At 43.6% G+C, this 25,294-nt stretch overlaps 1 protein-coding gene across 2 annotated transcripts; it reads right to left on the bottom strand.

Moving 5' to 3' along the window:
- Positions 1–2,955: 2,955 nt before the first annotated feature.
- MAX (MYC associated factor X) lies at positions 2,956–24,510 on the bottom strand. 2 transcript variants are annotated; one of them, XM_083727812.1, is made up of 4 exons: positions 24,137–24,510; positions 14,316–14,423; positions 7,466–7,589; positions 2,956–4,223 (listed from the first exon to the last, which is right to left on the bottom strand). In XM_083727812.1, exons 1-4 carry the CDS (start codon positions 24,170–24,172, stop codon positions 4,036–4,038), a joined length of 456 nt encoding a protein of 151 aa, XP_083583938.1. In that variant the 5' UTR covers positions 24,173–24,510; the 3' UTR covers positions 2,956–4,035. The 2 variants fall into 2 exon arrangements, with proteins under 2 accessions (XP_083583938.1, XP_083583937.1); XM_083727811.1 differs by having other exon boundaries at positions 7,466–7,596; positions 14,317–14,423; positions 24,137–24,405.
- Positions 24,511–25,294: the final 784 nt, after the last annotated feature.

Raw genomic sequence — 25,294 nt, 5'->3', positions numbered from 1 at the left:
GAAGTCTGAAGCAGGGAAGGAAGCTTGTTGAATGGTCACAGGCTGTTCCTCTCAGCTCTAACCCTGAATACGCAGGGCGGCAGCTCTCACCGAGACAGCCTATATGTGATCAAACATGCTTCAAACCTCCCCACAACATGTAGATAGCATGGGGCAGGGTGATATTGCTTGGAGATATAACTTATAATTTACTTTTCAAGCAGCTGCTATTTGTCTCTTAATCTTGGGATGAATATAGACAACTGTTAAGTGGTATCGCCACTGGAGGAAGGCGGGAACAACATATTGGAAGGTATTTTTCCTTTGTTTGCTCCTGGCTCCTCTTTCTGCTCTCTTCCTCTCCCGGCTCCTTTTCCCTCTTCCCGGCTTCCATTTTCAGCCTTTGGGAGGCTGGTACATTCCACTGACATTTCTCTTTTTCTTTGGCATACCTGTACCTTGAGCTGCCAAGCCAGGCCAGGCCCTGCTAAAATAAACACAACTTTGCAACCATCCTAAGCACATGTATAAAAGCAGCTTTGTGGGCCAAACTGGTACTTTGGGAGGAGAATTAAAGTGTGTTTAAACTGCTGAATGAAAATTGCCAGTAGCTTGCAAAATTGCTAGTAGGATTGTGTGTTATGTGCTTTGATTCCATGCAAACACAGAAAAGCTTTAGAATTTGGTATTGGGTGCACACGTGAAGGCTGCAAGGATAGGTATAAAATGGCTGGGCAATGCTTGGTGATATTTCTTAAGGCAGAGGGATACTAAGAGAATTTCAGGACATCAAGTGAATTTAAAGCTTTAGCAGCACGTGTTCCTACCTCTGATGCCTGAAAGTGGTATAAATTACAGCTGGAGGTGTTAGACACATTGATTTGAGCAATACACTACAAGAGTGTTCACAATCCAGCTTTCTGGACTCTGAATTTGAGTTTCTTTGGTGCAAAACTCAGCCCTGCCTACCTCTTCTCTTGAAGGGATCATGGCTTCTTCATTAAGTCTTCAAAATTTTGACCAATCTGAAGAGAAGACACTCTGCAAGCTGCTTCCATGAGGGTGGGGGGAAGGCACTGAACAAGGTAACTTCCTAGGTAGTAGTGAAAAGGGTGCTTAGGAGGCAGAATTGTTAAAAGCAACTTCATTCCCCTTGTGGGAAATGCGATTTCCAGGGAGATGTTTATGCATATATAGCAAAGGTATGCTCTTATTGAAGAACTGCTGACTAGATAGCAATTACTAGAGCAGTGTTGCCATCCACTGCAAATTAGGGTAATAATAGGTTTAATTGGTAGAAAGCTGTAGAACAGGAATGGGAAACCTGTATGTATCCTCCCAAATGTTGAACTACAACTTCCATTTTCCTTAACCATTGGCTGTGCTGGCTGGGGCTGATGGGAGCCCAACAACAGGAGCGGGTCACAAGTTCCCCATCCCTGTTGCAAATGTGACAAAGGGCAACTGGCTGCTGTATAGGTAGCTTTGCACAATCAGCAATAGTGGGGTGGACTATAACCACAGCCATAAAGCAGCACTGATCTTTCTGTTTGGCAAAGCTTACCATTCCTTAATGAAGAAAATTGTGACATATTTTCATTGCATCTCAAGATGGCTAAACTTACATATGCAATATGCTGTGCATGTCACAGGAACTTTTAAAATGGGATTGTCCCCATCTGCACTTTGAAAAAGTACAGCCTCCTCTCTAGTGTAGCTTTTGGTCAGAGACTAGCCTGCATTCTAGGTTAGAACCTAAGGGACTTTTTGAGAGCCTTGAGTTCTACATGGTTTAAAGGGGGGGGGGGGGAGCTTAAAACCAAGTCAAGAGCGAGCCAGAGAATTCTGCCTGTAAGAAAACATTAACCTTCCTCGTATGGCTGAGGTCACAGGGCGTTAAAGCTGGTGTTCTGCTGATCTGATTGTTACAGATCAAGGCCAGTTTCCAGCTACCAATGAGTTGAGCTGCGAGAGGAAGTGCTTCCTGGATCCCTCTTCCTGCTTAACTATTGTTCCAGATGCCCCCCCCCCACCCCTCTTGCATACGCCATCAGTAGTGTGTGCAGAGGTGGTGACACTGCTGCCCTGCAGCCAAAAGCCTGTCACCTTCTGAATTTCAAGAGGTGAGAAACTGCTAGCACCCATTTTGTGGCTTTTAGAACTGCACCAACAAGCCAGATGCTGTACCTTGTACAAAGCTTGTGTATGTCCAAAAACTGAGCAAAATCCTAGTAATGCCTCCTGCACTCCCTGTGCATGTGGGGCTGTTGCTGAGAGTGCTGAGGCCCCAGAGGAGGAAGCACACAGGACCAGAAATGTTGCAATATTTCATACTGAAACTAGGAAGCAACTCTTGCCATTTCCTGTTACATATGTGTGTGTGACACAGGACCACTTTAGCCACCTGCTTGTTTTTCTATCAGCATCTTTCTGCAAAGGTGTCTACTTGTTTGGCCCAAAGAACCATTCTGAGATAGCACCACTCACAAATAAGACCTCCATCTTTCTTAATTGTAGAAAGATATTTCTCACCATTATGTGACAAGCTGCAGCTGCATAGATGGAGATACATGCTGCCCTCAAAACAAAGGGAAACAGCCATTCTCTCCCCACCCCATTGGTTTTAGGGTAGTATGTGCAACGGAAAACATGTAGCAGAAGCGATCTTTCTTATCCTACTAGAAGAGATATACCTGCAAAGCTCTTCCTTTATTTGATCAACTTACTAAAAGTACAGAAGCACTTTACAGTAACTCCCCTGTATCAGCATATCGGAGAAGTGCAAGATTTGGAGATCTTAAATAAATGTTGAGTTTGCCTGTGAAGCCTTGCTCATAATTCTATTTCAACAGGTTAAGCCTTTTCTCACGTGGGAATAGAAATTCTTCTGTCTCTACTGTCAGAAAACTGCAAGCAAAACTGCCAAGAGGCATACCCACCCCTATCGGTTTCCACAAAAACACCAGTACCACTCAAAAGGATAAAATACTTTTTTATTTATAGTCTTATAGTAAAGGGAAGCCTTAACTTGCAAGACAATTCTTGGGCAGTATGTACAACATACTTCAGTTCATGGAATAGACTCACACCTGGACAGAGACCAAGCTACACTTGTATACACTAGATTCAGAAAACGTCACAAACAAGAGTGGGAAGAAGACAAAAATATAAGGTCACACACACCGACACACACACACACGCACGCATATGCACACTCATGCACATGTGCGTGCACATGCACACATACACACAGTGGCCTTTGCTCACTCACAGCCTGTGCCCATTTAAGTCGTTATGGGGTAACTGGCCCATTTGCCAGAGGGCAGGAGGTCCACGCTTTGATGCAGTTATTAGTACCAAGTAACAAAGCTTGTGGTGTGTATTTACATTATAAAAGCTGGCTCTAATTCTGAGAAATTCATTAAGAGGGAAGAACTGATCATGGTATGAATCTGTAGCTTCACGTCACCAATGTCCGCAGCAAGAGGAGGAATCTGATCAGATTGAGTTTCCATAGTAGGAAATAAATACCAATTAATCACTTGCCAAAGTACAAAAAGGAAATCCATCTCCCTGCTTCACCCTGAATCCTGCACCATCCTTTCAGGAAACTAGGGACATGCACTCGCATGGCTCTGCATGATTCCCTTCCCCCACCAAGATCCTTCAGGGGACATTTGGCTTTGTTGTCATAAATAAACATATTTTGATGAGACAGTGACTGGTACGGCTCTAGTGAAAGGATGGAGGGGTCATTGTCACCACAGAGTCCAGGCAACCATAGACTCATGAGTTCATCGAATGGCCTGGGCATTCCTGACACTAGAACTTGCAGCCATGAGGCAGGACAAGACAAAACTACATCCTGCTCCAAGCTATGGCCGGTGTCTTCCAGAAGGTAAGCTGCCAAGCCAAGGGGTTGGATTAACTCAAAAGGGGCCACATAGGGGCAAGGAACAGGGGAAGCTGCAGTCCGAGAGCCTCTACTAAAGAAAAAAAAGGAAAGTCCTTAAGCAGCCAGCGAGTGTCTAATGGCAGCGGGAACAGGGGCCTCTTCTAGCTGGCCTCCATACGAAGCTTCTTCCGGCTCTGTGGCTCTTCCAGCTCAGACTCTGAACTGGAGTCGGAGCCTCCATCAAAGGCGGAGATGGTACTGCCCTTGGGATTGGTGTAGAGGCTGTTGTCTGAAGAGGAATAGTTGGCCTGCAGCTGAGCACTTGACCTTGCCTTCTCCAGGGCACGAACTAAAAGGCAAGAACAAGCATATGGAAATAGGCTGGGGAAAAGTAGGCGCTGCACATAACATGAACATGCTCTCATGTTGGTGATCTTAACACTTGGCTGACAGAATGTTATTGATTGGCATACTCTGCTTTTAAAAAACTAAATGTAGTTAAGGTAGTATAAACACAATTTTTAAAATCAAAATTAAAAAGAAAGATTCCCAAATACCGTATTTTTTGCACCATAACACTCACTTTTTTCCTCCTAGAAAGTAAGGGGAAATGTCTGTGCGTGTTATGGAGCGAATGTCTACGGATGGTGGGGGGATCTGCTGCAGTCGTGAGCAGAGGATCCATGGTTCCCCTTCCTTCCCTCCTCCGTGGCTCGCTTTGAAACAGCAAAGCGGGAGAAGAGCCGCTGAGTGGGGAGGAGAGAGGGACAGAGAGCCTGCTTGCTTTAAAGGTGCAAAGCGGGAGAGGAGAGGAGCCGCTTACACGAGTGTAAGCAGCTCCTGTCCGGTTGGCTCCTTTAAAGCAAGCAGGCTCTCTGTCCCTCTCTCCTCCCCACTCAACTGGCTAAATAGCGGCAAAGTTTTTCAGCGAGCCGGGGAGGAGGGAGAGAAGCAGAGCCTGCTTGCTTCTCCTTTTATACCCCTCTTCTGCATTATTAACAGCATCCTTCTCCACCCACCCCATCCTTGTCCCTCGAGTGCTTTTCCTTCCCTCCCCACTTAAAACGTGGTTACAAAGCACGGATCCACATGGATCCTCAGGATTTTTGCATTGGGCTACCTCAAACTCACCGTCAGATCCCATGTCTGTGGCCACAGCATGAACCACAAAAATCATACATCCACTGTTTCGTTTAGAATATTTTTTGTTGTTTTCCTCCTCTAAAAACTATGTGCGTGTTATGGTCGGGTGCATGTTATAGAGCGAAAAATACTGTAACTCAGTTCTGTAACTAAGATTGGTACCTCTAAAGATGTTAAGGCCCAAACTGGGGGAAGATTGAGAAAGTTTTGGAAATATACCACTTTTTCCTAAGGTCTGATTAAAAAAAACAGACATAGGTTTGGGGAATATTATGTGAAATAAATTATATTTTTTCAGAAAGATTAGTGAAAGTATGTTAATTGCATTATGGGGAAATTCATTTGTGTTCTTCCTTTCTTTTCTGTTTGTATCATAGGACTGAACCCAACTAAGTTCTACTCAGAGTAAATCCACTGAAATTAATGGATGTAAGTTAGCCATGTATAGTAATTCCAGTTTTTGCCATACTGTTGACAGCTCAGCCCATGGCCCATATGTGTGTCCTAGTCAGGACATTCTGGCACTTTAAGTCATCAATGCACAAGAGAGAGCCTTCTGGTTACACACAGAATGTAGATATCTCTGTCTTGGGAAGTTTGGTTCCATTTTTTAAATTATTCTGCTGCCCATCAAAAACATTCATTTTTTTAGCAAGCTTTCAACTTGCCTGCAAATTAGCAATGGCTGTTGGTTCACTGGCTCTTTAATTGTTTGTCTGTTGCTCTGCTACTCAACTGTTTCCATAACTGAATGTTGATTGTATATTTAGTTTTAGTTATGTAAGCTGCCTTGTGTTTCCGTTTGGAACAGGAGGTGGAGTAAAAAAAAATCTAACAAATGCCTGCTGCACTCCGAAATGAACCAGTGTAGTTCAGTGCTAGACTATTAATCTTCCATCAATACACCTTTGCAATTAACTATTATTGGGTTGTTTTATGCCCCCTGTTCCCGGTGTCAGAAGCAGAGGTGCAGTGAAGTTGGGCTTTAAGGTTTGATAAATCCTGTGTGTGTGTATGTGTGTGTGTGTGTATGCACGCATGCACACACACACACACACACACACACAGCACTGTGAAACTTGCTACTTATACTTCTGCCTAGTGGCAACCATTAGTCCTCCCTTGTGAGCAGCAACTTACCAGCTTTAAATATGTCGTAATTATTCGGCTATAGAAAACTTTGTATGCTTCAAAACAGGAACATGCCACTCACTTACACTGTTCCATCAAACAATCCCACCATAATCACCATCCTGGCATAAACTGTATATCTTAGGCAAAGCCACTTCCGGCCTGCCCAGGAGCTGGGGTTGCGGGCTTTACGCCCACCCCCCATGTGAGCGGGGGCTGGTTTCAGCCCCCGCGAGAGCAGGGGAATCCCGGCTGTGTCTGCCCCCCCAGCCAGCCAATCGGCTGGCTGGGGGGGGGGTGCGTGACCTGACCTATTTAGGGCCGACGCAGAGGGGGCTCGCTCTCTTTTCGCCGGCTAGCCCTCACGTTTTCCCACCCTCCCTCCATTTAGGTGGGCTTTAGGTAGGTCTCTGACTTTGCTATGGACTTCGGTCTGTCGCCGCAAGGGGCATGGTAGGAATTTTTCCCAATTGGCAATTTCAGCCATTTGGTTTTTCGCCTACCTCGTAGCAACTCGTCACAACTTTTCGGCATTGGCGGTAGGCATTGGTAAGAAGGGGTTAAGAGGATGTGGGGGGTGGAGGAAGGCCATCACCTCCCCCCAGTGAGCGAAGGGTGGTCCGTTAAAGGACTCCGGGGGGCGTGGCCCTGTCCGAAGCCTATGGAGGTGTGGGCCAAAGGCACGCCCCAGAGCGGTGACCCGGGGGAGCTCCTAGTCGACGTGCCTCGGCGGGAGACTCCCCTGATATAGTGTTAACCCTTCCCCGTGTCTCCAGCAAGTGGGCTGGAGCCGGATAGTCGTTAGGACCAATGCCTAAGCCAATGCCTCTCATTCCTGAATTCAATAAAGTTGTGGCCTAATTTGCCCATTTAACCTTAAACTATGGTGTCTCGTGTCTTTATTTATCCTGGTGGGGGGCGGGAACTCGCCACGCAAGGGAGAAAGACTCCTCAGAGCAAACCCCAATCCTTGGGCTGTTTTGAATGACTGTATTCAATGGCTTCATTGCCAATGTGCAAAACTTTGGATCTTCTCACTCCAACCCCAGCCTTACTTCATGGGTTCCTGATCACTGGACACCTTACAGCCGTCTCCCCCAACTTGCTTTCCTTCAGGCTTCTTGGACTAACTCCCATCAGCCCCAGCCAGCAAAGATATGACGGCTGGGAGTTGTAGACCAAGACATATTGAAGGCACCAGGTTGGGGGAGCTTCCCTGGCAGAGAAACACGGATAGCAGAGGGCTTTGTTGAGAGGTGGCACAGTATCCTTACCCATAAGATGGCATATGGAGTGCCCTAACGCAGCCTCACTCACCTTGCTGCTCCAGCAGGGCGTTCTGGCGCTTTAAGTCATCAATGTCCTGCTGGTGTGTGTGGTTTTTCCGACGCATGTACTGGATGTACTCTGTGGCTTTATCTAGGATTTGGGCCCGGGATGCCTGTTGCAATAGTAGGAAAAAACACACACCAGATAAAGTCCTAGTTCACGAAGGCAGCAAGTCTGATATTCCCTTCTGCAGGGAGGCTAGAAAACTGATTCCTCAACCCAGTCCACATTTGACTTAGGTTCAATCTTGAAGTCCATGTAATATTTGCAAAAAGTTCAGCACTAGAGAAAGCAACTTTGAGACTCAGAATATGTGAACTGTTTTCCAATCCCACTATACTGAGTTCCTGAATCAATTGTACTAATGACACCTGTTCCCAGTACTAAAGCAACAGCAGATGGAGCAATCAATGAAACTCCTACAGGGAGCTATAGACTTGGATCATTCCCCATGCCAGCAATTCTGCAAACAAATCCTTCTGCTCGCAAGAACTCTTTCAGCAAAGTAGAGTCTTCCAACTGCTATTCAGTATCCACAGAACAATCTGCTGTTTTCCTCCATAGAGATAAAGCAACATGCAAATTATTCCCACATTATTGGCATTTGAGCATAACGTTCCCTGACCATCAAAACAGACACTCAGATCACTTAACAGCAAAAGTCAACACTGTGCTACCAAATCTTTGCTCACATTGTGGGACCCCTTGTCCTCCATCCTCTGAATGGATCTAGAGGGTCCTCCCCCAGCCCCCAAAAAAGATTTTGGGGCATGTAGGTGGAAGGAGAGGAACAGGAACGGGAAGGCCCATTGCATGAGCAAAAGTCCTCTCTACTCTTGTATGGACACCACTGGATACCATCCTAAAACAATAACGCAGTGCTCTGCTGCACCTATACTTCTCCTGGCTTACGTTTTCGCTCAGCAACTGGGACTGCAAAATGCTGGCCATCTAACTCAGCAGCAGCCTGAAGCGATACAAGGCAATTGCTTACCTGCTCTCATAAGAACTCAGGTTCGTAAAATGTTCTTGGAAAGTTTTTCAAAGCTGCTAGTAGACTATATATGCATGTATATTTTTAATGCAGTACTCATATTTATACTGAAGTTACTGATTAGAAGACTCAAGTGGGATGAGAAATAAGAAAAAGGGCTGCTGATGGCTTCAACTGCAGACTGAAAGGAAAAGGAAGGAAGGAGAACCTAGTCTGAAGGCATTTTTGAGGGAAGGCTCTCTCCATTACTGGATGCTGCTGGATCAGACAAACCTGCTCTATGGAAGGTCAAGGGGGCAGGCTGTACTGTCCAAAGGACTGGTTGGAACTGCTTTGTTTTGATGGGCTTCAATTTCCCCTTGTAAGCAGGACTAAAATTATATCATGTGCGCTTTATCTGAAGATGTTTTATGAAAGACATCATGGCTCTCATTAAAATATGTGAAGCTCAAACCTGAATAAGCAGCTATGACAGATTTTAGAGGGCCAGGGTCCCTTGCACAGAAAGTTGCATCTATTTTACAAGATTTGTATACTGCTTAATTGTAATAACCTCTAAGTGGTCTACAGATCTGGACAGCAATACTTGAGCTCGGTTACGTATTCAGTAGCTTCACACTGTTCCTAAATGGAAGCAGCAAGGCTGGCAAAGCACACCCCCATCACCTGTAAAAAACTGTTTATTAAAGAAAGAAAACACAAAGCAGGCCTATTTTAAAGCATCATTGTTAGCTAAACAGCTGCATAACACAAAAACAATGCTGATATGCAGTTAAGTTTTAGTTTCATTTTCAAATTGCAAACATTTAAAGGAGGATATTTATGGTGGTGCAATAAGATGGAAGACAAGAGGCAATAATACACATATTTGTATTTAATTTTTGAATAGTCACATTTGCATTTGCCAACAGATATTCCTGTTTTTAACATTTTCTTCTGGTTTTTATAACAGGAACACACAGCTCTAAGCTAAAGAATAATGCAATCACAGAGAAACAGAGTTAGGCAGGCATAAGCTCTGTGGTTGTTTTTTTAAAAAAAGGTTTCATTTCTGATGTGGTAACAATGCCAACATCCTTTCTCAGTTTTAAAAAGGATCTGTTCTAAAAGGTTGAAAATATTCTACATTGCCATCGTGGCTGGACAGTGTTGTATGCCAAAACAAAAACCAGTAGTTCTATACTGTCCACATAACTTTGTTGTCAATTTAGCTATAGTCTACTTTTCAGAATTAAACCTGGTACTTGCCACTGTCAAACTATTTCCCCTCTGGGACTTTCATCGTGTGAGTTCTGTGAACAACCCTGCTTATATGTAGATCTTGCCCAGCTTCACTATGTTCTCATCCTGCCACTAAATGTATCATAAAATGTGCAGCATATATAGACCCACATCTATCATTTTCTTTCTTAATATTTCCTGACACTGTGTATAACCTGGCAAAAGTTATGTCCCACTGAGTTTGGTGGACAAGTAAGTGTGTCCTTAACCCTCTCATTAAAGTTAATGGGACTTGGAAATACCTTTTTTTACTGGAATTTGCCCATTTCTTCTTCTATTGATGGCTGCAGCATTTCTTCAGAATGCAATTAAGGTTGGGCAAGACAGTCTCTACAATTAGCAAATGAGAAACAGCAGCAAATATGTCACTTTTAGTAATTAATCCAAGTGACTCTACTTCCCCCAGCACCTGCATGCATCAACTTGGTACTTTATGGTTCATGGTCCCAGTATAATGAAACATTTCTGCATTGTCCAGCCTGCCCTACTAAGTTAATTTTGCTTGCAAAAATGCCACTCTCCAAGCCAGTCAGAAGATCTTGGTTTGACTTTCACTATGTGGCTCTGTCTCATCCCCCATATTGCAGAGGTGGGGTTGGGTGGTGGGGGACATACCAACTGTTGTAAATATGAAATTTTGATAATGCATATGAAGTGCTTTAAACACTTGAAAGCAATATGTAAATGTTATTTATCATTATTGCTACACAGTACAAATTTTAATGCAATTTGCTTTTTAATTCTCAACATTGGGGGGGGGACACTGCATGTGCCATTTTCTCATTTCTTTCTAATGAACTCCAGTTGTCAACATGAAAAGCATATTCTGCTATTGGTGTTTATGAATTCTAACCTGGGAGACAATAAGCTCCCATTATTGTTTATTTGATTGCTCTTAGCGTTTTGGAGGCAATTTACCACAAGCTTATACAGCAGTGGCATATTTTCACTTAGTTCATAGCTGGTTTTCAGCTAACCTGGTTGCTGAATCTCCTGTTTGCTTCCATATTGTCCATTAAACTTGAATTGCTTACATCTTCTACAGTAATCTGCTTTTTTTGCTTTCTAAAAAATAAATGAATAGAAGTGTAATACAGGTTTTCATCAAATTGCATTCCAATGAAGTATCCTCCCACTGGAGTCAAGCGGGAATAAAGAAAGATTTAAACACAGACAGGCTCCCAGTCACAGAATATGGATTTGAGGGTTATTCATTTTAATGCAAAGTTTCAGAGCCTTGCCTTATTAGCAGCAAGAGCTTTTCTGCTCTTGAAAACAGAAGCTTGCCAAAAGCTAGGCTTCAGGTTCAACATAGTAGGCTGTCCTCAGCTAGAGACAGTCAACTCCTCTGCTCCTTCTTTGATCAGTGGTGGGACCTTTTTAAATTATATCTGTGTGTCAAGTTGAAACAGCAAAGGTGCAGACAGAAATCCACAATGTTAAACCCTGAACAGTTTATCAAAAGCAATGTAGGACCCCAAGCTAGACTTACTTTTAGAGGTTGGGTTAAGCTGGCAGACAGACCATTAGCCCTTACTGAAATCTAACCAGGCCTTAAAATGATTATTTATGCCCAACTAGTTACACTAGACACCCACAGGGCTCCTTTGTTTCCCCCCTTCCCACACTGGAAATAGGCTTGAAAGAAGAATCCTATTGTGGTCAACAGTATAGGTTCCAACATATGTACAGTGTGAGAGATATTCCCTTCAACAGTTTATAGAATTTGCAAATAAACTCAAACCCCAAATGTTTAGTAGGCTTTGTACTAGAATGCGGATGTGCATTAGAAAATGCAGTCAGATGTTCATCAAATAAATTGTAACTACAGTGTTTAAATGGTAAAATACCAGTGCTAGGGTTCAACAATAGGTTTACGTCATTTTTATGTATTAAGCAGAAACTGGTGTTGACCCCATGCTGTCACTGCATCCCAGATACGCAGAACAATATAAGCATAAAGGTAAAGGTAAAGGTACCCCTGCCCGTACGGGCCAGTCTTGACAGACTCTGGGGTTGTGCGCCCATCTCACTCAAGAGGCCAGGGGCCAGCGCTGTCCGGAGACACTTCCGGGTCACGTGGCCAGCGTGACATCGCTGCTCTGGCGAGCCAGAGCCGCACACGGAAACGCCGTTTACCTTCCCGCTGGTAAGCGGTCCCTATTTATCTACTTGCACCCGGAGGTGCTTTCGAACTGCTAGGTTGGCAGGCGCTGGGACCGAGCAGCGGGAGCGCACACCGCCGCAGGGATTCGAACCGCCGACCTTTTGATTGGCAAGTCCTAGGCGCTGAGGCTTTAACCCACAGCGCCACCTGCGTCCCGAATATAAGCATAATGGCTTTCAAATATTTTGAACTCCAATGGAGTTGACATCACCATAAAGAAACCCTGCCAATCAATCTCCCCAAACAGGGCATAAAATTCCAGGCGCTTTACTCAGAAGCTTGCATTAACCTCAAAGGAGAATTCAAAAAGCAGAAAAGCAGGCCACATATTTTAACTAACATTCATTTATTTATCATTTAGAAACATTTATAGGCCACCTTTATGAGTCAATGTCACAACAATTTAGGCTGTATACATGTCATACATTTGAAGCCACATGACTTTGAATCCCCAAAGAATGCTGGCAACTGTAGTTTGTTAAGGGTGCTGGGAATTGTAACTCGGGGGGGCGTGTAAACTACAGTTCCCAGCAATTGGGCGGGGAACCCTGTACTTTAAATTTACAGTGTGTATATAGCCTTATAGAGTAACACATTAAATACAGAAATGTATCCAACATTAGTCATACTTAAGAGTAAACCCACTGAAATTCACGAACATGACCAATAGGGCTGAGAGATGTCTGATTAAGCATTGCTATACACCATGGGTAGACAAACTAAGGCCCGGGGTCCGGATCCGGCCCAATCGCCTTATAAATCCAGCCTGTGGATGGTCCGGGAATCAGCATGCTTTTACATGAGTAGAACGTGCCCTTTAATTTAAAATGCATTTCTGGGTTATTTGTGGGGCCTGACTGGTGTTTTTACATGAGTAGAATGCATGCTTTTATTTAAAATGCATCTCTGGGTTATTTGTGGGGCATAGGAATTTGTTCATTTCCCCCCAAAAAATATAGTCCAGCCCCCCACAAGGTCTGAGGGAAGGTCTGCTGAAAATTATTGCTGACCCCTGTGATACCCCGATATATCACAATGTCTGAAATAAGGATGGAACTATGTAGAAGCGAATGGGGTAGTGGCCTGGGAACTGCTACTAACGGATACATTTAGTTACCTTTAACATACTGTTGCAACTGTTATTTTATAGTACAAAGCAACAAGGGGCGGCAGACCTCATAAGAGAAGCAATGACAGGCTTCACAATTTCCCCCACATCACAATTTTTTACATAGCACGCACATGCATCGTGATTTGTGATATATCGCCAAGTCCAATATTATGAAACTTTTAACATAATGTGGACTTCCAACCAATTTTGGACAATGTATCGATAAATCGCCCAGCCCTAACAACCAATGTAGACCAATTAATTTCAGTGGGTCTCCTCCAAGTAAAAGTTAAGTTGGATACTACAGTAAAATAATAAAATACCATAAAAACAGACTATACCACAGCATTAATAAAAACCTGAGTTCTGGCAGCTTTGCCTACATGACCTGAGTACTAAGTGGGTGTGTCTTGACAATGTCTAGGACAGTGTCATCAGAGGTGACTGTGCATAAAAAATGTTGCCTATCAAGCTCAGTACCTTGTACTGAGCTTCTGCAGAAAACCCTGTAGGTATTGTAACCACTGGTGATTAACAGAGCACAATTTCCTCATTCCTTTTTAGAACAGCCACTTTAGCACTAAGGAAAGCTAAAAGTTACCTGCTAGCATTATTTATTCATTACCTGCAAGTATAGAGAAGAAAGGCAAGGAAGTCAACCTTCACACCTTCTCTGCACACCTAGGGCAAATTAACATAAAAACTCCTCATGGGTGTTTGCTCCTTCTCAAGACTGAAGGATACCCGTCTCAACTGTTTGCCACAAGCCTAAACTGAAATTCTACATGCCAATATTTCTAAGTGCAAATTGAGGGGCGGTCATGTGCTCATGGCAAATAACTGAAAACACCCCTACAACAAAAGCAAATTTTCAATGCGGGTAAAGCAAACACAGATGACTAATCACAAGCTGAGATCCAATGAAATGTTCCTATATCACCCTCATCAAGGAAGAGCTGGATGGATCAGGAAGAAGCACCATCTCTCTTCAGGCCTGTGAGGCCACGTGGTAAAAGACTTTCCATTATTTAGAAATGCTTGATGGAAGGGTAAGTTACTTCTCACAACAATATTTCATCTTCATTTTACTATTAGCTTTCTGGAGCAGCAAAAACATTTCTATACGCAAACTCTTTGAGACCTTCGCAGAAGTACCTTCTAAGCTGTATTGGCACTGGCTCCTTCCTGCTCAGAAACTTAAGGCAAAATGGGACTGGGATGCAATTCTTTTGTGATTAACAGACAGAACCCAGGGGAAGATCATCACTTCTCTCAATAAACTCACCTTCTCTCCCTGAAGTGATGGCACAGAGTCCCGCAGGCTGTGGAAACTGTCCTTTATGTGGTCCCTACGTTTGCGCTCCAGTGCATTGTGGTGAGCACGTTTGTCAGCCTAGGACAGACAAAACAGAGAACAAGTATTAGAATCATCACTGTCCCACTGGGCAACAAGACATGCGGCTGCCGCTGAACACCAGCCCCCTAGATTACTGTGTACAGAACAAAAAGGAATGCTCTTTTGAATCAAAACTCTGCTAAGAGAGGGAAAGAAACAAAGGGTCAGCAAAAGAAGCATTCAAGGCTGTTCAAGTCCAGAGCAAGCACACAAAACAAGTATGATTAGTAAAGAGGAGGGTGGGCTTTTGCCCTGCAGCAAGTTCCTTGATCAAACTCATCTGCACATGATTGTTCAGAAAGACTTTTGTGATGCCTCCTGGACTAGATTATCTGTCCCCAAAGAGAGCACTAAGATTTCAAAATATGCTCCATGATTTGCTAAGGACGGGAGTCAGAAGACCGTTCCCAGTAACAAGAATTTCTGGGGACTGCACTACAGAGAGACTTCAAATGCAATTGCCAAAGCACTGCAGGAAACATGGAATATCACCTTATCTGTTCATAGTAAAAAAAGAAAAGATAGGACTACTTTGTTTCACTATAGCACCGCAGCTGAACATTTAAAATTCAATGCCATTCAAAATCCAAAGCTAGGTCCTTGATTGAAGAAACTTACTTCAACACCTGGATTATTTTTATGTAGGAGCTCCATGGTAATAGAATGCCATTCCAATTTCATAGTAGAAGCAGCCGAAGGATGTGAACACAGCCGCAACTCTATCAAAGACTGCTCAGAGGATTTCTGGGAGAAAATATATTTCCAGAGTAGCACCACCATCTACTGACACATGCAAGATCAGCTACCCTAGTCCTCAACTCCCACCATGTACCTAGGACTCACTTATTACAACCCAGATCCAATAATTCCCAATAGCCATTCTCTACCATAAAATAGAAGATCATTGTCATTAGGCCCTTTGAAGTGAACTGTTTGTCAAAAAAACACCCCCAAACCCCACCCTTCTTTCCTATCCCTCACCAGAATGGACACCACACCACTAATGGTCTATGCCATTTAAAGTCAAATATAGTGTAACAGAAGATGCTGCTTTAAGTGTCACACCTGAATTTATCATTAAAATCTTACACGTTTAAGTCATTTTTTTCCTTCAGGAAAAAGACTCATTTCTGTTTAATTTAATCCCTCTCTAATTATGAAGACCGATCGCAGAAAAATATGGTGTGTCGGCAAATGCAGTGTTTTCACAGTGTGCTTTTCGGATAGCTTTTTGAAGCAGCTTTAAAATACATTTAAATTATTTCTGAAGCACATCACATTTACACCATCTCTGGCTTCCTCTTCCTCTTTTTTGGACTGACTGATAGCCTTTTGTTCTCATTGCAATTTAAAGGTGATTCCGGTGGCACACTGAACTCAAACTATGATTAATGAAACCCCACCTTTCAAATGTCAAGGCAGTCTCCAGTCACACAGGTTTGGCAATGATCCCACACCCAGCTCCATACGTAGAAATTGTCTGCCAGATGTAAACAGGCACTCTGGGTGTGGCTGGACCCCAAATCCAAAGCACAAAGAACTTATTTCTGTCTGTCATAGTTCCCTTTAGGTCACCTTGTTAGAGGAAGAGCTTGACTAACAAGGAGTGGTCCAATCTTTTCCTCTGACACAGGTCACACAAGGTTCAGAACTTTGTGGTGGCAAAGTAGGAGACACACAGATCACTTGGATCTGCCAGACAGTTACTACTTTAAAAAGGAAAGGAAAGGAAAAACAAGTTCGAGGGATACCGATGATATTTGTTGTCAGCCCATCTACAGTTATTAAGCTGTGTGCATCAAGAGTGCATGTGACAAGCTAGCTATGGTGAAAAGGCAGACTAAATTCCAAGTTCACATACACTATCTTCAGAGATCTCAAGCCAAGAACTGGCCAGCAGCAAAATGCTTCAAGGTTAGCCAAAGAAGAAAGTGACTCAAAGAATCATAGAGTTGGAAGAGACCACAAGGGCCATCGAGTCCAACCCCCTGCCAAGCAGGAAACACCATCAGAGAACTTCTCAAATCATACCAACACGTAGAAAGAAAGAAAAATAATCATCCTGAAAAAGGACTAGGACCCAAACTCACTAGTGTCCTATGGTGTTACTTAAGGCCACGCCAGAAAAGAAAATGTGCAATTTAGTTAAGGTATTGAGTAATGTGAAAAAAACACCAAATTGTTATAAATGTAAGTCCCTATGTTAATAATGTGCCAAATGATGCAATTTAAGGAGATGATCTTCCATAGCTTCTAGCTTTGTAGGCATTTGAAAAGTTGATGCAAAGCAGTTGCATATTTATAAAGTGCTGCCCAAATGACTTTAAGGAGATCAGGAAAGCAGAGGAAACTAGAAGAGCCTCAAATCTGCTCACACTAGTTGCCAAGTGGCTGCACTGGTCTCTAAGATTACATAAGAAGCCATGAATATGACCATGGTAAAAATAGGGTAAAGAAAAATATACTGGTGATATTATCTGTATCCAGAGAAATAAAAGAGAGAAGGTATAACTCTACCTGACACACTGCACTGTAGTCAAGTTACCACAGAATGACCAAAGTGCTAGTTGCAGACACTTTCCCATACAGGAGTTAATTCTGAGGTAGTGTGATAATGATTACTGGTTGCATCTATAACACCACTTTCTTACAACCAGTTCAGCAAATAGCCACAGAATCTTCCCATGGACCACAGTAGTTATAACTCTTTCCAGTTACCCTTTAATACTTGGCCATGTGTGTGCTTATAATAAGAATCTACTTCAGTGTAAAAACTAAGATTTTATTTATTTTAAAGAATTTTATAGAAGCCTAAAATAACAGACATAAAAAAGGTTGCAAAATAGCTGGAGAGTGCCCAACAAATATGTCATAAACAAATATGACAGAAGGCCACTGCCTAATTGTCCACAGTTCATGGGGTAGTACTGCTAAAATTATTAGTGCCACTAACAAATGTTAATGCCAGTCACAGCAGCGCCGAGATATTCTAAAATTTATGTTATCACATGGCCATTCAGGCAATTTTATTGCATGCTGAGCAGTGTTAGAAATTAGGCAGGTGCATTTTGCTACTGGTGCAGGTCCAATTGTGACCATGTGGAGATCTCCAGATGCCAGGTTGGTGACCGACATCTCCATCTGGTTGGCCTCTCCAACTTTCTCAAGCAGGTAAGCAAAAGAGCTTATTTACTGCATTTACATCCCACCTTTTTCTCCAAGGAGTACATGATTCACCCCTCTCATCAATTCATCCCTACAACAACCCTGTGAGAATAATAGAATTGTAGAGTTGGAAGCGATCCTGAGAATCAACTAGTCCAACCCCCTGCAATGCAGGAATAAACAGGTGTCCCATATGGGGATCAAACCTGCAACTCTGGTATTATCAGCACCATCCTCTAACCAACTGGTGAGGTAGGTTAGGAGGCTGTGACCGGTCCAAGGTTACATAGTGAGCTTTATGATTGAGTGGCGATTTGAACCCTGATCTCCCAGATCCTAGTCCAACATCCCAACCATTGCACCTAGGGTACTTCTACTATGGGGCAGCTATATAAATTAAGTAGGTAAATAAATATGCAAAAAGCAAAATGTCACTTAGAGGAGAATCCGAAATATTTTTCTTGAAGCTTGAATTTGTTTTATTCTGGATTGTTGTATTTGATGTTTTAGTGTGCTGTAAACTGCTTTGAGATTTTTTCTTTAAAATATAAAGCGGTATAGAAATGAAATGAAGAAGAAATTCCCGGGGGGGCGGGGCGGGGGGAAATGGTGCCTAGACACTGAGTTGTGGCAACTGTAACCTAAGTTTAATGTGCCATCTGGCTTATATATGTGAGTTTCTAACACTGATGCTGATCTCAAAAGCCAGTTCAACTAGCCAATTTCACCAAGCAGGTATGTATTGCCATATTTAGGAGTGTTATAATAATTTAAAGGCAAACTATAAAAACATTGACCATTGAAAATATAACCCTGCTCCCCGTTTCATAGCTGGTACATTTCATTGTTAGTTCTAGGGAATTCTAAGGAACCTAGAAAACCAAGGTAATGCAGGTGAGCTATGCTTTTTCTATTAAGAGAAGCCCAATATCACAACTACGGCCAAGGTGACACAGATACCATTGGTTGTGGTATGCTAAACATCACGTTTCCTCAAATCGCTTCGTAACAACGGGCCCAGTTAACAGTGGATATAGCACCTGGCCCTACTGTAACGTATTACTGGCAATAATTCAAAGCAAGTGAATTGCATTTCGGAAAGACTGCCAAATCTAATCCAATGAGTTCTGGTTGGCACATGCCAGACTAAATGCCGAATAAGGATAGCAAGAAAACACTAGCCTCCATTCATCAGAGTACGGTGGCCCACTGCCATGCCACTCTCCATTACTACCTCATCAGCTACTTTCAAAACCATTGGACTGTCCAGGAAAATATCAGCTCCTGGCAAGGAAAGAGGGCTGAGAAGAGGGAGGAAACCAATATCCTTCTGTCTTAATAGAGTCTGACAGTTAGAACTGTGTGTAATGTACATGAACTCATGGATATGAACCCATTCAAACCAGAAAAGAAACAGTGGAATTTAGCTCTGAAAACCCAATCTTGGTTTTATAACTTGCAAGGAGTCAGGCAGCTGAATATAAAGGAGGGATCTTAGTCTTTTATTCAGGTAGGTATGTTAAGACATATCATGAGTTTGAAAGCAACTAGGCCTACATTGAACCAAATGCTGGGGAAAGTCCTTTGAAATCTAGCCCTAATGCTGCACATTGAAGGCTCCGTCTTTGGCAGCTGAAAATATGTGTTCATCATAGCACAATGGGCATTTGGTAGCCTCACAACATTCTGCTTTATCTCAACCTGAAGAGACAGTTCTCAAAAGAAGCAACTCTTACAGCATCCACAGCAGCACAATAGGCTTTGAACCACATGTGACAATTGTGGCACACAGTAATTTTACCCTAGTCTTCTAAGTACACAAGACTCAAACCATGGGTAGGCAAACTAAGGCCCGGGGGCCGGATCCGGCCCAATCACCTTCTAAATCCGGCCCACAGACGGTCTGGGGATCAGTGTGTTTTTACATGAGTAGAATGTGTCCTTGTATTTTAAATGCAGCTCTGGGTTATTTGTGAGGCATAGGAATTCATTCATATATTTTTTTCAAAATATAGTCTGGCTCCCCACAAGGTCTGAGGGACAGTGGACCAGCCTCCTGCTGAAAAAGTTTGTTGGCCCCTGCATCAAACAGTCACCCATCCAAAAACTTACAGATTAACATAGCAAGCTGGATGTGACTTCAGTTTGTATTCCATATTGCCCTAAAACAGAACTCTTCGGTCTTTACAACAGGGTGGGCTAGCCTATGGCCTTTGAGATGTTGTTTTAAGTCCAACCCACATCAGCCAGAGCAAGCGTAACCAATGCTCAGGAATGATGGAAGAGGAGATACTGTGCAACAACAGTGGAGGTCTACTTCTGCTTTCTAGTGCCCCAATTACCCCCATAAAATATAAAATGCTAGAGGCAATATAGGTAGCCACTAGGGCTGGGCGATGTATCAATACATGGTCCAAAATCAGTTCAAAGTACTCAGATAATGCAGGCAAAGCCGCAAGAACTCAGGTTTTTATGAATGCTGTGGTATAGTCAGTTTTTTATGGTATTTTATTATTTCACTGTTGCATCCTACTTAACTTTTACTTAGAGTAGCCCCACTGAAATTAATTGGCCTAAGTTGATCACTAGGGCGATGCATCAATAAATTGTCCAAAATTGGTTGGAAGTCCACTTTGTGGTAACAGTTTCATAATATTTGGCATGGTGATATATCAGGAATTATGATGTGTGCATGTGCTCCTGCAGGAAGCTCCTGCAGCCAATCAGAAGCAGTGTAAGCCCTGCCAGTTGTCCGGGTTCCAAAAGAACGTTCGCAAACCGGAACAATCACTTTCAGGTTTGCGGCACTTGGGAGCCGAAATGCCTGAGTCCCAGGGTGTTTGGGATCCAAGGTACAACTGTACTATAAAATAACAGTTGTAACAATATGTTAAAAGTAAATAAAAATGTATCTGTTTTAGACTCCTGAGTAGTAGCAGTTGCCAGAGCATTAACCCATTCACCTCTACAATAGTTCAATCCTTATTTCAGACATCGCTCAGCCCTACTAGCTAGTGAAAGCATGATGTTTCTCAGAAACATGACTTTTTGGGACAATATTCCCAAATTTCTATATGGAATGGCAGCCACAAGCCTATGCTCATCTCACGCAATTGGCAAATATTTAGTACTCTCCTTCACATACTGGCATTCACCAATACAACAGAGAAGTGCCTTTGAATTTGTAGTCATCACAAATTAAATTATGTAGCTATGTTACAAAACTCAAATAAAAGTTGTTCTCCTAAAATATAATGAGTAATCCAAGTACACTGAGTGAATTCTATCATGGTGCTCACCCACCATAAGAATCAAAAGGAGGTTCAGTATCTCACAGGAACATTGCTGCCATATACCAAGTTAGACCATTGTTCCATCTAACTCAATATTGTCTATACTGACTGGCAGTGGCTCCCCAGTATTTCAGAGAGTGGTCTATCCCATTTCTACATGGTGATGCTGGGGATTGAACCTGGAACACTCTGCATGTAAAGTACATTCTATACTCCTAAGCTACAGCCTCTTTCCCCTCAAAAAATGTGCCACAGTTAGAAAGTCAATTTGCAAAAATGGGAGGACTTGAAACAAAACAATCCAACCACAGGTAGCCGGAAGGGTTCCAGCACACACACCACACCATAAACGCAACACACATCATTGAGGTATATGAAGTGCTTTTAATGCAAGTGAAGTGCTACCTTTTAGTTGCTCCCCCCCCAACACAACTGGTTTCTCAACACCTGCAACTGCACATTGTGAACATGAATTTGCCAGAATAAAACAAAATAGACATTTTCATTAATGATCAATAAATTTAATGTAACTATTCACACAAAATTTGGAAAACATAATGCTGATTTTTCTCACCGATTCAGCTTTAGTCAACTTCCTAGCAGCTCTCTGTGAAACATCACCCACTGGCCTTCAACCCGGTCATATTTTAAAGAAAATGTCAATAGCTTAAAATTCTTCTGGAGACCTAGTGTTCCTAGGAATACCCACCAGAAAGTAAGTAGAAATAATTTTGCTTCTTTCTTTAGCTACATGAATTTCAGTGGTTGCATATTTCACCATGGAAACAGAATTCTTTTTCTAAGGTTTTCCTGTTTAGCACAACAAGGAGGAAAAGCGTCTTACACCTTGATTTGTTACACTGAGTAAATATTAAGCTGGACCTCTGTACATTCTCAAAAGCCAGGCAATTTGAACTGGACAGGCATGTACAACAGCAACTAAGTTAGTTTTTCTCAAGGTGGATCAGTATTCATTATTAAAAACCAGATTTTATATAACATCCTTTAAAATGGAATCCTAATTTAATACAAATGTTAAGCTCTACACATACAATCTCTTAAAACTAAATCATGGCAATCTCTTAAACACATTTACTGTTAAAAAGAATGCTTTTCTATTTAAAGATGCATAGAAGAATACATATAAGGGGAAATATGTATTTTGGCAAAAAAACAAAGAAACCTGATACCAATCAATATAAATACATGACTTTTTTGTGGCATCCTAAGGGGCACAGGTTTGTATGGTTCCAGCATAGGAGTTACTCCTGTTTGTGGAAGGAACTGAGATTTACTGGATGCTCCTGCTGGAAGGTGAGGTCACAAAGCCCCGTCCCACCCTGGAGGAGCTTTTCAGGGGAACAGAGGAAGTTGCAGGAAGTAAGAGCCTCCCCATCCTTCTTCTAATGTGAGTTTTCAAATTATTGATATTTTTGACAATCAGCATGGACATTCACTTTTTAGTGAAGTCTCCTTTTCCCCCAATAACTAATGTTTAATGGAGCAGGTGCAAATTTGCAGCCAACCTGCACTGCATGGCTGAAGGTTTTGGATTATACTGCTGGTTTGTATAAAAGCTGTGTTTAGCTGCAAGTCAATATGCTTTGCTATAGAAACTAGTCAGTATGTATGTATGTATGTGCAGTAGACATGTGGTTTTCAAATAGGAAACTTGACTTAAGTTTGACATTTTTTCTTTACACTTTAATTAGAAATCAATCCACCCTTTTTCTAAAATGCTGACTATACATTAAACACTACTCTCCATTGCACTTTTATCCACACTCAACAAGCAAAGTTACTTAATTAAATTCTTATAGAGGCCGTAGTATACCAGCATCCACAAGTTTCTAGTGCTTCAATACACTACAAGAAACTTTCCAACAAGCAAAGGCAATGCAGAAAAACCCTATTACTGGCTATTCTACATGGTCACAAACAAAGCTGTGCATCATAGTGTAGATTTCAAGAATAAGAAGGCTTTAAGGCTGAAATTCGCTTTTACTATAAATTGCTAGGGATGCTAGAAAGCACATCCAAGTAGCATACACACACACACACATAAAAAAATTAAATATTCAACAACTGAGTCAGAGTAAGCTGCTTTGTGGAAGTTTTCTGTAGAGGCCAGCATTTCCACTATAATCCACTAAGGAGATTAAACACCAAAATAAGAGAATTCCCAGCTTCTCACTCATTAAATCCCCTGGCAGCACCAGCAGGAGGGGGGCTCTTCCACAACCCTCTTGGAACCTTCAGCATGCAGCATCCTGCAAGCAGAAAACCCTTCGAAGCCCCAAAGAGGCCTTTCAAAGACAGTGCACTTTGCTGCCCTGAAAGATAAGGCTACAGACCAGTGGATGTCTTTTCTCTAAAGCCTCTGTTCCTCCAGACAGCGTGTCTTCGTCTCTTCCAGACTCCCAAGGAAATACATAGTGCTATATGGTTTCTGTCAATGTAGTCAATTCCCCTCTGCAGTATATGATTCCATCACATGCCTGGCCTGAGAGGCGGGATGCAGCTCAAGGGTGAAACTGCCAGGGCTCCCATCACAGCCACCCCTCCTCACCCCACTGCAAAATTGTGGTTTCGGCCTTTGCTGCGAACCATCTATATTCAACACGACAATGGCTGCTCCCTGGCCCAGATTTTCGACTCTCCACTCTTGGCCTTCAGCCCACAGTCGCCCCCCCCCCAAAAAACCCCTCTGAGCACCTCGTCCTTTGCTTCCCCCTCTAATCCCTTCGCCTCCCCCCCCCCCCACCTCCAACCACCACCATCACTACCCAGCCAAGCTGCACGAGGCCTAGATAAAAGTCTCCTCCCCTGGAGCCCAGCCCGGGAGCAGCTCCAGCCTCGCCACCGCCACAATCTCTCCCAAACAGGTGTCTGTCTGACTCTCCGACCCCAGACGCAGCCGCCCCCCGCCCCTCTTCCTCCCCCTTCAGGCGAGACTGCGGGCCAGGACGAGGCGCCTGCCAGCAACACACACAAACACTCCTGCTCCTCCCCCTCCCCGCCAACCCGGGCAGGGGCTCCGGCCGCCGGGCCCCTCTCTCTGCCTGAGGAGCCGGGTGGGGGCCGGGAAGCGAGGCCTGTGAAGAGATAAGCACCGGGGGCTGAGACCTCGGCTTCTCTCCCTGCAATGAGAAACACACAGACGGGCAGAGAGAGAGAGAGACTCTGTCGGCGCACCGACTCCGAGCAAAGGCCGGGAAGGGGAGCGGGGAGGAAGCGCCGCGAGAGACTCACGTCGCTCTCCACCTCGATGTCATCGTTGTCGCTCATGCTGCCGATGGTGCTGCCGTCGCCCGGCCGAGCGGCTCGGGGGCTTCCCTGGCGCGCGCTGCGGGCCCAGCCGCCGAGAGCGACGAAAACAGCCCCCGCGCAGCGCAGCCAGAGCAACAGCGGCGGCAGCAGCAGCGGCAGCCTCCGCCTCCACCGTCGTCGTCTTCTTCGTCGTCGTCGTCTCCGTCTCCTCCTCCTCTAGCATCAACGGCACACGCACCTCGTACTGCACGTGACTGGCTGACCCCGCGCCGTCGGCTCGCCCTCACGACGTCGCCTCCTTCCCGCAAAGCATGCTGGGGGATGGAGTCCGCCGCGTCGTACTGCGCCGCAGACGCCGCGCACCTCCGAACTATACTTCCCGGAAGCCTCTAGGCAGCGGAGGGCCTTTGAGGTCACATCATGCGCTTGCGCAGTGCCTACCGAAGTGCATTGTGGAGGTCGTAGTCCTCAGCAAAAGAGGAAGGACTCTGCTTCCCGGCAGCCTAAGGAGGGGACACGTGGATGGGAGGAAAGCGAGCACGATCTATTTAAGCATCATCTGTCTCCTCCCTCCCCCCCGCCTCCTATTGACTTTTTTTTTTCCTTTAAAGAGCGAATAGCGTTATTCTTAGGAAGAGGAAACATAGCAGAAGGCCACTTCTGGCAGTTATCTACATAAGCCAAACTGCGTTATTTCAATGCAAGATATCAGCCAATACATGGAAGGAAACGAACCAAACGTTAAAAAAATGGTGACACTCAGAAACCACCGATGGGAGAATTTTGGTCTCCCTGGATTTTCTGTAACAAACTGGAAAGTTGTCTTACTTCAAAAAGGGGATTCCAACAGAATGGCTGAGTTTGAATTCATTTGTAGATCTGACACTCCGGCCCAATCGAATAAGAATGGCCATTTCATTGCCGAAAGTTGCTGCTGTTTCTAAGTGTTTATGATTTTTGTTTTCAGTTGTGTGTTTTGGTTTTTTTCCATATTTTTTAGGAAGGCTCTTCTACTCGATTACATTTGTGTAGCTGAGTTTACTATATTGGCAGGATCTGGGCTGCCCAGATGTAGAATGTTACCTGTAGTACTAGAAACCTCACACAAAACAGTAGACAAATGTACACGCAGACATTTGT

This window comes from Podarcis gaigeae (genome assembly GCF_964106915.1).
Source record: "Podarcis gaigeae genome assembly, chromosome: 1".
Lineage (NCBI taxonomy): Eukaryota > Metazoa > Chordata > Lepidosauria > Squamata > Lacertidae > Podarcis > Podarcis gaigeae.
Note: the sequence above shows the minus strand (reverse complement) of the source record. Positions and strands in the feature narration are given on the sequence as shown.